The sequence below is a fragment of the Dendropsophus ebraccatus genome, chromosome 5 (genome assembly GCF_027789765.1).
Source record: "Dendropsophus ebraccatus isolate aDenEbr1 chromosome 5, aDenEbr1.pat, whole genome shotgun sequence".
Lineage (NCBI taxonomy): Eukaryota > Metazoa > Chordata > Amphibia > Anura > Hylidae > Dendropsophus > Dendropsophus ebraccatus.
Genome location: NC_091458.1, coordinates 124,917,669 through 124,932,424, shown reverse-complemented (window position 1 = coordinate 124,932,424; position 14,756 = coordinate 124,917,669). Strand labels below are relative to the sequence as shown.

At 42.8% G+C, this 14,756-nt stretch overlaps 1 protein-coding gene across 1 annotated transcript in view; it reads left to right on the top strand.

Moving 5' to 3' along the window:
- Positions 1 to 14,756, top strand: part of LOC138792983 (S-adenosyl-L-methionine-dependent tRNA 4-demethylwyosine synthase TYW1-like) — a 131,970-nt gene that overhangs the window by 34,903 nt on the left and 82,311 nt on the right. Inside the window, exon 8 of the mRNA XM_069971180.1 lies at positions 5,939 to 6,065. Coding sequence (XP_069827281.1) covers positions 5,939 to 6,065 — 127 coding nt within the window. The remainder of the gene's footprint in view (positions 1 to 5,938; positions 6,066 to 14,756) is intronic.

Genomic DNA, 14,756 nt, shown 5'->3' with positions numbered 1-14,756 from the left:
CTTCTCCCTGAGCCCATCAGACAACCCGATAGGGATAGATGCGCTAGCCCATCCTTGGAATCAGGGACTCCTGTATGCCTTCCCCCCGTTCAGGATGATCCCCAGAGTTCTCAGGAAGGTCAGGCAGGACAAAGCTCTGGTCATCATGATAGCTCCATTCTGGCCCAGGAGGGTGTGGTTCTCTTGGTTGAGGGTCATGTCAGTTACAGATCCCTGGGTTCTACCAGAGACTCCGGATCTTCTCAGTCAGGGTCCAATTTACCATCCGGAAGTCAAGAATCTCCACCTGACAGCATGGCTATTGAGAGGCAGATCCTCATAGACAGGGGGCTTTCAGAGCAGGTCATCACCACCCTCCTGGCCAGTAAAAAGAGAGTCACATCAGAGATATATCTTAGAACTTGGAGAGCATTTTGTAGGTTTGTAAACAAACCCATTAATGTATTAGTTCCACCAGATATCCCAGTAGTACTAGATTTCCTACAGGAAGGTCTAAATAAGAGATTAAGGCCTAGTACTATTAGGGTCCAGATTTCAGCTCTTAGTTCCCTCTTTGACTTTAAACTGGCGGAACATCCCTGGGTTAGGAGGTTCATGAGGGCAACAGATAGAATCTTCCCTTCCATCAAGCCCAAGCTCCCACCGTGGGATTTGAATCTAGTTCTCTCCCAGCTAACAGAACCTCCGTTTGAACCCTTAGCAGATCTCTCCATCAAGATTCTCTCTCAGAAGTTAGCCTTCCTTCTAGCTATTACCTCGGCCAGGAGAGTAGGAGAAATATCAGCTTTCTCCATTCAGCAACCCTATATGTCTATTAGAGAGGATAGGGTGATACTATCTCCAGACCCAGCCTTCCTTCCCAAAGTAGTTTCTGATTTCCACAGATCCCAAGAAGTGGTACTCCCCTCATTCTGCCCCAACCCCTCTAATGAGGGGGAGTCTCGTTTTCACTGTCTAGATGTCAGGAGATGTCTTATTCATTATCTACAGAATACAGAACAGTGGAGGCTTTCCAATAATATTTTAATACTCTTTCAGGGAAAGAATAGAGGGAAGGCTGCATCTGCCCAGGTGATAGCTAAGTGGATTAAGAACACCATTTCCTCTGCCTATATAACCGCAGGTATCGAAGTACCATCAGGGTTCGGAGCTCACTCTACCCGTTCAGTAGCCACATCCTGGGCAGAGAGAGCCTCAGTGTCTATTGAGCAAATATGCAGGGCTGCTACGTGGAGCTCCCCCCATACCTTTTTTAAGCATTATAGGCTCCAGTTATCCTCTCAAGAAGACTTAATCTTTGGGAGAAGGGTATTGCAGGCAGTGGTCCCACCCTAGGCGTAATTCCTATTCTAGTCTCCATGGGTGCCGTCATAGGGCGAGAGGGAAAACATGAATTACTAACCGGTAATTGCTTTTCCTCGAAGCCCATGACGGCACCCGCCTAATACCCTCCCTAATATTGTATATATTGACCTTACACTAGTAGTAAGACTTTGTATTGAGATAGTCATATAAGAAGTATTATATGATATTAAACTAGTAGAAGTTTTAAAAAAAAAAAGAAATGAAAATATATTGATTTTCCAAAGAAGATTTAGATATGCTCCTGAGTTTCCTTGGTAACGAACTGGCGATGAAGGGGCGGTCTCTTCTTTTATGGATCCAGTGAACTGTTTCCTGTCCAGAGGAGCGGGAGGTGGACCTCTCCATGGGTGCCGTCATGGGCTTCGAGGAAAAGCAATTACCGGTTAGTAATTCATGTTTTTTTTCTTTTTCATATACCATCACTACCACTAAAGACTACATGTGAAAAAAAGATCACACAGCTCTCAGGGAAAAATAAAAGTTATAAGGTTAAGAATTTGGTGAACAAACATGTTTTACTGCATAGTGAATAAAAAATTTAAAACTACAGAAACTTGCAGAATTATTGCTTTTGAGGAGATAAAGTAAAAATTCAAAAATGGAAATGAAAGATAAGGTGCGTTGGCCTTACAGGGACGATGGCACCGTAGTTGTGCACTAGAGTCGGTAACTACAACTGTGTTCTAATAAAGTGAAGAGGCATGGGGGTTACTTTTCTTTCCACCCCCAGTCATTCCCCTTTATATAATGGTGAGTGGTTCTCTAGTGCTGTGGACTATATCAGAGACAAGCCCCACTAAGTGAGTAGTTACATGGTGGATGTGTCCCGACGTGTATATAATGCTTTTATTTGTATAGCACCAACTGATTAAGCAGCACTTAGTTTTGTAAATGTTGGTCCCTATCCCCATTTAGGATCACAATCTAAAATACCCTAGCTGTATGTTTTGGGTATATGTGAATATCTACCATTTTTTAGCTGCTTGCTAGTTTTCAGGCTACAGTTCCTGTACAGTGTTGCTCTTCAGTACCTATCCCGGGCACTTTTTTTTTTTTTTTCGCCATAGTCTTCTTAAGGTAATATATCAGCAGTTTTTGCAACAAACAGCACTTTATTTGTAGCTGCAAATAGTCACAGTGGCTGCTAATGTATTCCTGACACATGGGATGGATTGTAGTGTTTTATTATTGACTGGTGTCAACAATGCAGACTTCAGATCATTGATGGTTATGAATACTGATGTTCTATGTAAATGTAACCTCTGTCCTGTCGCTAAATGACTGATGGTGGACATACTAACAAGTCTATACACTGGATTGTCTGTTAGTAGTGCCTGGGTAGTGTATGCAACAATGGAGATGAAGGCTCATAACTGGTCGTAAATGAACCAGATGTGACCAGTGTTTCTGGGGATAGACCTGTATAACACTGCTGATGGCTTTTGTTTTGATGGTCAGTGAGTTTTACTAGGAGCGGCTAGAAGTCAGCCGTGAGCAACATAACCACACTTACTAAAGATAGAGGAAAAAAGAACAACAAGAAGGAGTTGTTGAAATCCAATGAAATTTTTTGTGTGAATTTCATGATATATGTGATTATGATATTGGAGTGAAAGGATACATTTATGTGAGAGAACTGTGTGATTTGAAAGGAGGCTCTAGTGCACTGTTGTGGCACCCCTAGCCTGGATACAAGATGAGATACGTTTGGCATGGGGGCATCCTGTGGCACATTTACCCACATATATTGTATGTTGCAGCTGGGCCTGTATATCCTGCTCACTCAGTTTGCTTAAAGAGACTCTGTACCCACAATCTGTCCCCTCCAAACCACTTGTACCTTCAGATAGCTGCTTTTAATTCAAGATCTGTCCTGCGATCCGTTTGGCAGGTGATGCAGTTATTGTCCTAAAAAACAACACTTAAACTTGCAACAATGGCCGGGGCTTAGAGTATCTGTGCCCTACCTTTGCACCACCCCTCCGTACCTCCTCCCCACCCTCTTCATCATTAGGAATGCCACTGAAACATTTTCTGCTTTCTGAACATTGCACAGGTGTCTTAACGATCCAGCCCATGTGCCGGGCTGACACAGTTGAGGAATAGGAGACAATCTAATGCATGCACAATCTAAGCCCCGGCCGTTGGGCATGGGGCTGGCAGTTTAAAAGTTGTTTTTTAGGACAATAACTGCATGACCTGCCGAATGGACCCCAGGACAGATCTTGGATTAAAAACAGCTATCCGAAGGTACAAGTGGTTGGGGGGGGGGGGTCAGATTGTGGGTACAGTGTTGCTTTAAGCGGATGTCCCAGCTGGTCCCATAAATGCTTAATTGGCGATTGAATCTGGCAACTGGGTAAACCAAGCATTTCTGGGTAACCTTTGCTGTATTTGGGCGAGCAATATCCTGCTGAAAATTGTCACTTTGAAGCCCTGCCCATATGAGGAAACATGTGTCTGCCCTGCATGTATCACTGAGCAGTAAGTGACACTTGTATCACTACTAGGGGTGACAGACTGACACATGTAATGGCTGCCCAGATTCCCACACCAACAATTGGGACAGTGTGTTGCTCCACAACAAATGCAGGATTGAAGCACTTGCCACAAGGCCTATACACTCGAACCAGACTGTCATTGGATCCCATGCAGAGCCGGAGTTCCTCTGTAGCAGTCTAGGTTTCTCAGCCATGATAACACTGCAGACTAAAGACCTTATTACATGGAACGATTATCGGCTGTATTTGGCAGATCTCAGCCGTCACGGCCGATAATTGTCCCGTGTAACAGTAGGCACCAATCAGCTGACATGAACAATGGCTGTCATTTGTCTTTGAAAGACAAACAACAAAGATAGCGGCGATCTGCTGCCATCTTTCCGTGGAATAGGAGCCACGGCAGCAGACCACTGCTATCCTCTATGGGCTCCCAGGACGATCTAACAATCACCCGAGCAGCTCCCTGCGGCCCTTCCTGCACTTATCCCGCTTGCATTCGACGTGTGCAATAGCGGCGGCAGTGAGCGGGGAATGAGGAACAAACGAGTGCCCCGTCTTGAAATCTAGAAGCAAATAGTTCCAGCAGCACTTCAGAATAAAGAATCAAAGTCTGTAAACTGGGCAAAATATTGCTGAGTGCGAGTTCTGTATAGCAGTCAACAATCTCTCGCCAAAAGGGTAACTACCCAAAAGTAGTCTCTGAGAACCTTTCTATTGTATAATAAGGTAAGCCCTTTTATACCATGTGGCAAGCCCCTGTGTCTGAGATCACACCGGTTTTCATTTTTATATATATATTTTTTAATCTGCCATCTGAGATGTTAACATGTAAATATGGCTTACAGTGAATCTTGAATTCCCCCCCCCCCCGGCCCTCAATGATACTGTTCTGTAGCCTTCCTCAATGCATGCCTGTGCTCTGGCCCTGCCAAAGATGAATATCTAGCCCAAGGGTGTACCTAAACCGAAGAAAGGTGGGGAAGAAGAGAGAGGTACTACAGGTTTAGGGCACGAATGCTCTGGGCCTTGCCTTCTTGTTCCTGCGCCTTCAGAATAAATCATTCTACCCAGAATACTGGCACCAGGAGACTAATGGACATTGGGAACAGGCATGCATTAAGGAAGGCTACAGAACTGTATTGGTGATTTGGGGAGGGATAGAGGTGGATACAGATTCACTTTAAGTGCCTTGTGGCATTCTTCAGCTCAGTAAGAGCCCAGGTAAGTCCAGGAAGAACGTGTGTGTGTGTATATATGTACATACTACTGGAAATCAGCGCAGCTCTGAACCATCCCACTGAAATAGAGAGAATAGAAAAGCTGTGCACCATGGAGGGCATGCTCAAGGGTTAATCCATCAAAAAAATGCAATTTAAAAAACAAAAACTTATAAAAATGTTTAAGCATACCCAGACTCACACTCTCATAAGAATGGAATAGGATATTGTTCAGGCAGAGAATCAATCATCAATCTTGTAAGTTTTAATGTTGAACTCTTGAACACCAGCTCACAATAAATACAAAAGGAAGCTGTGGATTAAAATAAAAAGTTGATATTTTATTATTTGCTACCTTGCCCAGTCTGTCTTTAAAGTGTCACTGTTATTATAACTTTTGAAATGTAAACCCACTGTATATGTGATATAAAGCAAGTTTGCAATATACATTCATTATTTTTTTTTTTTTTTTGTTATGCTGTAAAACAAAGCTGAACTTACCAGAAACCCAGGTTCAGTCTCCAGAAGGCAGATTTTCTGACTGGTTTAAAAAAACATAACAAACACAGCAATACCAGACGGTACAGAGAGTCATAGCTCACTGTGTCCACCAATCACATGACTGCCTTCTCTCTGCGAGTGCTCAGATGGCCTGGGATACACAGGACTTCCTGTTTTCTGATTCTTTTCTGTTTTTTGAGAAAAAAAGTCAGAAAAAAAAGAAGTCCCGTGTTTTCCATGATAACTTAAAAAAATATATAATGAATGTAAATTGCAAAATTGCTTTATATCACATCTACTGTTGATTTAGATTTAGACACTTTAAGTAAAGTTTGCTTATTTTTATTTTCCCAGAGGAATCAGGATATCTCTTCAGAAGTGGTAACTGTAGGGAGATCTCCGCAGAACTCTGACAAGCAAGCAACTGAGGAACCAAGAGAAATGATCACACCTGCTCTCCAGGAGGCTCTTACTAAACAAGGTAAATTTTTAGTTCTCATGCTTTAAAACAAAGCTATACTTACCAGAAAGCCAGGTTCAGTCTTCTGAATGCAGATTTTTATTATTGTACTGGTTGAAAAAAATAAAAGACTAAATGAAGGAGAGGCAATTTGACCAAAATGTACAAAGATATCATTGTTCAGTACAGGGGTCTTCCTAGGCTTGTAATCTTGGCAAGTGAAGTGTCACCATCATGGAAACACAAAAGATTATGTATATTTGTTTATTCCAGGTATCATCACGAACTAAGATTTTTTTTCCCCTCTTAAAAACAGAGAGGCTAAAGAACTCTCTGCTGCTGCTGATGTTGTGGTGGTTGGTTCATTGAATAAGTTAGGGAGGGGCCTGGGTGCTTTTCCTGGTAAAATATAATTTAACAGATTGTGGTACAGCTACGAAATGGGGGAATTTGTTTTGTGCAGCTCATTCAGAGATATTCTGCTAAACAACAAGAAATATAATTAGTCCTCTCCATTATGTATGTGTGCTCAGTAGGCCTGGATATTCATGATCACCAGCACACTCTGCCCACCAGCCGCTAATTGGAAGTTGTCTGTCTATACTGTGTATAGGCAAAAAGCTGTCAATAAGCAGCTGGAGGGTGGAGGGAGTTGCACAGCACAACGCCTATTCTCTTGCATATCAGGAGAATGGTTGGCTGAACAGAGTGATGTATGTAATAAATTGTTCTGTTCAGTATTTCTGTCACTAGTTTATGCTGCGATCTTGTGTCTTGTCATTTTCTATGGCTTCACATACTTGCAGCGGAGTTTTTATTTAGCTCCAAGAATGTAAAGCCCCTTCCTTCTTAAAGGGGTACCTAAGAGCTAAAAAATTAAATGCTCCCAAACCTAGCTGGTCTTACCGAGTCCCCCTGAGAAGTTTGAGCTAATTCCCGTCTTTCTAGCTGCCGCCGTTCCCGAGCTACAAGTTTTTCTAAATAAAATAAAATATATTATAATATGCTTTCAAACACCTCCTGGCAATATTTTATTTATTCATTTTACAGTGTACACAAAATAGGCTTGTAATTACTTACCAAACTCACATCGGAAGTGCTTGAATCACCAAGGTATATTAAACGACAATGCGCCTACTCAGCTCTGCTGTGCTCTAGGGCCAGAGTGTGGAAAGGAGACGTATGGGGAAGAGGACAGACGGCTAGGACAACATATTGTGTAAGGCCACACAGAGTGCTGGAGTGCAGGGGGGAGGGGGAATGCAGAGGAGGGATGAGGAGATGTAGCAGCACTGTTTAATGCCATACACTGAGGGCAGTGGGAGGGAAGTGCTTAGGTACACAGCATAGTGAATCATCACGACAGTGAATGAGCTAGCACATGGGTGTTAAAGGGGTTATCCAGTGCTACAAAAACATGGCCACTTTTCCCCCTCTCTTGTTTCCAGTTCAGGTGTGGTCTGCAGTTAAGCTCCATTTACTTCAATGGAAGTTCCAAACCCCACCCAATCTGAGACAAGATAGGGGAAGAAATGGCCATATTTTTGTAGCACTGGATAACCCCTTTAAAATGAGCTCTTGCTGGAGGAAAGCATGTGCTGTCAGTGGATCACATACCCTCCCTATCTTCAGTGGGCAGGGTTAGAAGAGCTAACCCTGCCCATTGAAGAGAGGGAGAACACGTGTTCTCTGACATGGAAGGTGGGGGCCAGGAGGAAGGAGGGTGTTGACGCAGAAGCCATAATTGGTTGATTTTAGAAAGATATAAAGCAATTTAACCCACTGCTGCCTGGTTACTACATTACCTGCCTGCTCCCCTGCTTGCTTCTCGGGCAGGTAATGTATTAGCCCAGCGGAGCTTGGTTAAGTGGGAAGGGGCTTTACATTCTTGCAGCGGAATGATAAAAGTGATTAAAAAGTAGCATATGCGCAAGCAAGCTGCCAATAGAAAGTACAGATCATGGTGTAAAAAATGTACCTCAAATAGCCCCATAGACTAAAAATTAAAAGCATTATATGGATGGTAATAGAGCAATTTCAAACACTTTATTATAAATTTTTATTTTTTTAAGCAGACAAATTACTGTAGGTCTGTCATTGCAAAAAATGCAAAAAATAAGGGCTCATGGGTCTGTAGGTGAAAAAAATGTGAACCACACGAGAAAAGAATTAAAGTGCACAAATGAAAAGTGGCCCGGGAGGGAAGGGGATAAAATGCAGAAACCTGTGTGTTAGTCTGCTGTTATGATCCTGTTATAATTATACTTTAATTTTTCCCCTTTAGATTTAATTCTTGTCTACCATTTTTTTTTTCCTCAGTGAAAACACCTGCTTGTGTGACTTAAAATGATTTTACATCAATCACTTTCAACCAAAGCAGCTGCTCTGTTATGGAAGGGAATTGTAATGCACTTAATTTTCTTAAGGAACATGATTTAATTGTACAGTTATGTGTCCCCGTGTACTCCATGTCTGCGCTCTAGGCCTCCATGCTGGCTGTATAGTACAATGTTGTAGTTTTAGCTTTCCATATATAGTGGTTCTTGGGTTCCTTTAAAGGGGAAGTCTGGGCAAAATAATTTTAAGATGTTATTGCCAAACAAAAGAAAATTACTAATTGATACCTATTATGGGAAACACACCTATAGTGCATTTCCCCTGCACTTACTACAGCATGGCCTGTTCAGGTCTCTGTAAAGTTGGTGATGTCACATCACATAAACTGCCGTCTCCTGCTCCAGCGGTGGGACAGACTGGAGCAGCAGGAGTTGGCAGTTTATTTGACATGACGTCACCAACTTTGCAGGGACCTGAACAGGCCATGCAGTAGTAAGTGCAGGGAAAATGCACTATTGGTGCATTTCCCATAGAAAGTGTCTTATTAGTAATTTTCATAACTTTTAATATATCTTAAAAATTATTTTGCCCGGACTTCCCCTTTAACATTGGTGGCCTATGTCTAAAAATGTCACGGCAACTTCTTTACATTACACTGCGTTTTCTGACAGCCATGGGCTTCACATAAAGTCAAGGTCATTGGTATTATCTAGAGATGAGCGAACCTCGAGCATGCTCAAGTCCATCCGAACCCGAACTTTCGTCATTTGATTAGCTGTGGCTGCTAAACTTGGATAAAGCCCTAAGGCTATGTGGAAAACATGGATATAGTCATTGGCTGTATCCATGTTTTCCAGACAACCTTAGAGCCTTATCCAAGTTCAGCAGCCCCCGCTAATCAAATGCCGAACAAACTGGTTCAGATGGACTCAAACCCGAACCTGGTTCGCTCATCTCTAGTATTATCCAATGAAATGATAGCCTGACACTTTATGAGTTTTGAGCTTAAAAAAAAAAAAAAAAAGTTATAGTAATACCTGTAATATTTTTAAGAATGTGCAGAACTCAGTCTGTGTCAGTCTGGGATGCACGTAGTGGTTATTTAGTTTTTGAGAGATCAGTGGGTGCGAAAGTACAAATTTGTAGCAGATTTGGTAAAGGATTAGAAAAACATGGCCACCTGCTTACAGAAACAGCCTGACTCTTGTCTCCATGTTCCTACACAGTATTTTTGCTCAATATTTTGGTCAGTATTTTGCATCCAAAACCAGGAGTAGACTGAAAACACAGAAAGGCTATGTTCACCCACAGTCGAAATCTAGTGGATGGCCGCCATTTAAGGGGAAATAATTGCCGTTATTGTAAACAGCTGTATTGAAATAACGGCCGTTATTTGCCATTAAATGGCACCCATTCACTAAATTTAACTGTGTGTCAACATAGCCTTTCTGTGTTTTCAATCCACTCCTGGTTTTGGGTGCAAAACACTTACGAAATACTGTGTGGGAACATAGCCTGAGTGTGGTTTTGCAATTAGGCTCCATTCATATCAGAAGAACTGGGTTGAAAAAGCTACGCCCAAATTGGAGTCGAGTGCTGTTTCTCCTCATTAACATGTTGTTGCAAAAAGCCCTGCTCTCCCTCCTTGGTAGTGGTTGCACAACCTTTGTAGGGGCGGCCTTTGTGGTTGTTGGGCACAGTGTCACAAGCTGAAGTAGTTTTGGCAGCAAGGCTCTAAAAGAGGAGGGTAGCGGTGTAAACATTACTCACATAGAGGTGGTGACTCTTATGGCAGTGGCCTATTTAGGAATGTATGTCTCTATAAAATAAGGCTAAGAATTTAAAACATTTTAGTGTCAAGTTTGCAAAGAAAGTCATAAGTGGGGTCATCTCGGGGTGGGCAATGTGTATTATCATTGTAACGTAAACATTTTTAGAGTTGCCTCAATGTTTGTGGGGCATGGCGATGCTGTGCAGTGGGACAAAGTATAAAATGCCCCCAATTCAATACTTGTCTTTTCTTTGGATTTTTAAATATTCAGCCCCAGGCCCGTAAACATCATCAATTCTACCAAAACTGTGTATAATACACTACTACATACAAATTAGTTTGAGCTACCATTAAGTTTACTTAAATCCTTGGAACATGGAACCTATGGATGAAGAAGTGCTGAAGTGGACTCTTTCCCGCCCGGCATCATTTTGTTACATGATACTGGACGGGAAAGAGTGCACTAAAGAGCTTTCCTCCCTAGGTTTAGTGGACGTACAGCAGCTGATAAGTACTGGAAGACTTGAGATTTTCAAATAGAAGTAAATTAGAAATCTTAACTTTCTGGTACCAGTTGATTTGAGAGAAAATTTTTCGCTGGAGTTCCACTTTAATGTAAAAATTGCTACAGACGTTTTTTGTGTAGTAAAAAGGGCGTATTCTCATTTAGGCTTGTATCCGCTATCCATAGGCTATAGGAAATAACAAGCCAACATAGGATAAAGGGAATAACAAGCCAAAACCCTGTCACAGTCGTCCCTTAAATTAATGGATCAATCATGCCACTCCGGCATGCAGTCAGACCCCCTACCGATTAGCTTGTTCTCTCTTGTCCTATGAATAGGGAATAACAAGCTGAGATTCTGTAGGAATACCTCTTTAAATAACTTTTGGTTGTAGCAGAACAGTAAATCTGTGTGTAGCAGACTGTAGTAGATTATTTTTAATGAACTATTTTACCTCCTTATTTGAATGTGCATCATGGATTACACAAACGCTCTAGCACCCGCCTTACCATGTTCTTGTTAATTAAGGAAAGTATGGAACAAGTCTAATGAAGTCTGTGGAATGTCTCTAATGTGCTTTGTGCCATCCATTATATCACTGTACAGACACTTTTCCAATTAGTTGCTTTACGACTGACTGAATATCAAATCCATCTGAAAAGTTTTGGTAGAAGGAAAAGAAATGGGCGCTAGTTGTCATCTAGGCTCTGGTATTTTTCGTAACTTGTCTGCATTTAACATAGCGTAATAAGGTTAAGATTTGCTATAGGCATATATATCTACAATACAAAAAAACTGCTGCAAAGTAAGGGTTAATGGTGTATTTTTATGAATTAACAAAATACTAGGTGTGTTAGCAGAAGAGAATCCATATTTAGTGAGACCCCAGTTTACCTTACCTCAGTGGCATAGCTCCCTGGGACGGCATCCTAGAGGAGTAGCTCGCACACCCATACCACTGCGAGTCTCTCATCGTGGGACTGCGCCGGGTCATGTGAGTATGGGGGGCGCCGTATACATGGGGCCCTGTACAGTTTTTGCTGTGGGGCTCCATGAATCCTAGCTACTTCCCTGCCTTACCTTAAGGGTACCTATCTAGGTACACTTAGGCACAGTTTTTGAAGAAACTCTGCATAGATTGTGCCAAGCATCCTGGGGAACTAACCATATCTTGTAATCCTGCTTAAGGGTACAAACCCACTTGCCGGATCTGCAGCGAGTCTCCTTGCTGCGTTTTTGCAGCGAGACTCGCTGCAGATCCCAGCCCTATACTTTCATTAGCAGAGAAACTCGCAGCAGGGATGTACATCCCTGCTGCGATTTTGTCTGCAGCCCTCCCCATTTACCCCCTAGCCGCCGGACATTATACATTACCGGGTCCCCGTTCCTGCTTGCTTCGGGGCTCCCGGTGTCTTCACGGCCCGCCCGGCCAATCAGTGCGCTGCGGCGGGGCAGCGCACTGATTGGCCGGTCGGAACATGCCGGGAGCCGCCGAAGCAAGCAGGAGCCGGGACCTGGTAATGTATATCCTGCCGGCCCCCCCTGCAGCCCCGAACCCCCCGGCCGCATGATCGCCCCCCGAACCCCCCGGCCGCATGATCGCCCCCCGCACCCCCCGGCTCTACGATCGCCCCCCGCAGCCCGATCGCCCCGGGCCCCAGGCGAACAAGGCTGCAGGGGGGGGGGGGCGGGCAGGATATACATTACCAGGTCCCCGCTCCTGCTTGCTTCTGCGGCTCCCGGCACGTTCCGCCCGGCCAATCAGTGCGCTGCCCCGCCGCAGCGCACTCATTGGCCGGGCGGGCCGTGAAGACACCGGGAGCCCCGAAGCAAGCAGGAACGGGGACCCGGTAATGTATAATGTCCGGCGGCTAGGGGGTTAATGGGGAGGGCTGCAGACAAAATCGCAGCAGGGATGTAGGGATGGAGTTTCTCTGCTAATGAAAGTATAGGGCTGGGATCTGCAGCGAGTCTCGCTGCAAAAACGCAGCAAGGAGACTCGCTGCAGATCCGGCAAGTGGGTTTGTACCCTAAAGGGTACTTGTTGCAGTATGGCTAGCTCCTGGTTGGTGTGCAGTTGCAACTGACGCTATAAGATCAGGTTGCGATGGATGTGTCCAACACTGCAACTGCACTATGACAGAGATCTAGCTGCATTGTGACATTTTAACCCCTTCAGGACCGGGCAATTTTTATTTTTTGCGTCACTAATTGTACTTTGCAATGGCAGACTTAATTTTTCCATAAAGTATGCTGTGAAACCAGAAAAAATATTCAGTGAAATTGAAAAAAAGGAATTTGTTTTCATTTTGAGGGGTTTCGTGTTTGCGCCGTTCATTCTGTAGTAAAACTGACATGTTGTACATGTTCCTCAATTCTGTACGATTGCAAGGATATGTAATTTAGGACTTTTTCTTTTATCTGACAGCTTTTAAAAAATTAAAACCTTTAAAAAAAATAAAATAAATGTGTTTAAAATTGCTCTATCCCAAGCCTTATAGCGCTTTTACCTTTTGGTCTATGGGGCTGTGTCAGGTGTCATTTTTTGCGGCATGATCGGTTCTTTCTATCGGTACCTTACTTGCATATATGCGACTTTTTGATCACTTTTTATTCATTTCTTTTTGCATTTGATGCAACAAAAAATGTGCAGTTTTGCACTTTGGTGTTTTTTTTTTAGCACAATGTTTACATTGCAAGATCCAGAATGTAATAATTTAATAGTTCGGGCAATTACGAACGCGGTGGTACCAAATATGTTTGCTTATTTATTTATAAAATGAGAAAAGGGGGGTGATTCAAACTTTTATTAGGGGAGGGGATTTTTTATTAATAAACCATACTTTTTATATGGTGTGTACAAGGATGAGCAATTGTAAACATTGAAGAGGCTTGCACTAGTAAGTAAGGGGTTGTCCAGCCTAAGCGACTAATGTATGTTGCTACTGGTGGCATAGCAGTGCCATATACTGTTTCATTGCAAATTCTTGTTCCTGGGTCTCCCACCGTCCACCACTGTCATTATCTTCACAACTTCAGTGACAAAAAATGGCCACTCAGCATAGACCATATGTTGCTGACTATGCTGCGCGTCTTTTTCCTGTCAAAACGGCATGTTGTGAAGATGATGATGACAGCAGGCACCCCTGGCACCAGAATTTGAGATGGAATGGGACAGGTAGGTATATAGCCCTGCCATGCCCCCACAGCCCAGATAGCAGCATACATTAGTCGATTAGGCCAGACAACCCCTTTTTAGTTAAAAAGCCCTGTTCAGGTGACTGTTAAATCAGAGTTCAGACTTGATAAGTTTAATATAATTAGAATTACTTTATTGGATCCATAAGAACAGAACGATAGTATTCGCAGAGGGTTGGTTATGTAAGTTTTCGTTAAATAATTGTCTTAATCTTATTACACCTTAAACCCTTTTTGTGGAAATAACCTTTGAGGAGATATGTAAAAGTCAGAGCAGAAAGTTTGCGGCTAAGACCGCTGTAACTTATGATCCAGATGTTGGTGTTTTCCGCGCTGCCAGGTAATTAGATCTATGCTGTATTCACATTGGGGTGACATGCTGTTCATCAATTATGGTAAATAATGAAGCTCCTGTAAAAGTGCCACCAGGTCTCTTCCTCTGAGTCATTTCACTTCTCACAAACGTTTCTTTTGTTAACCATATGATTTAGAAGTTGCACAAAGTGTATGCAGAGTTTAATAACTTATTACAGTATACTTGTACCTTGTGAATTTATAACTATAAATTGTTACAGTGAGATAAGAAATGTTTAAAAAAATTCACCCCCCTTGCTTAAAAAAAACAAAAAAAAAAACTCCACATAAATAAGGTCCAGTCCAACCATGTTTAGACTTAAAGGGGAAGTCTGGCAATTTTTTTTTATTAAAGTATTGCATTGCCCCCCCAAAAGTTATACAAGTCATTGTTATACACTTATTACGGGAAATGCTTATAAAGTGCTTTTTTCCCTGCACTTACTACTGCATCAAGGCTTCACTTCCAGGATAACATGGTGATGTCATGACCCGACTCACAGAGCTGTGCGGGCTGTGGCTGCTGGAGAGGATGATGGCAGAGGG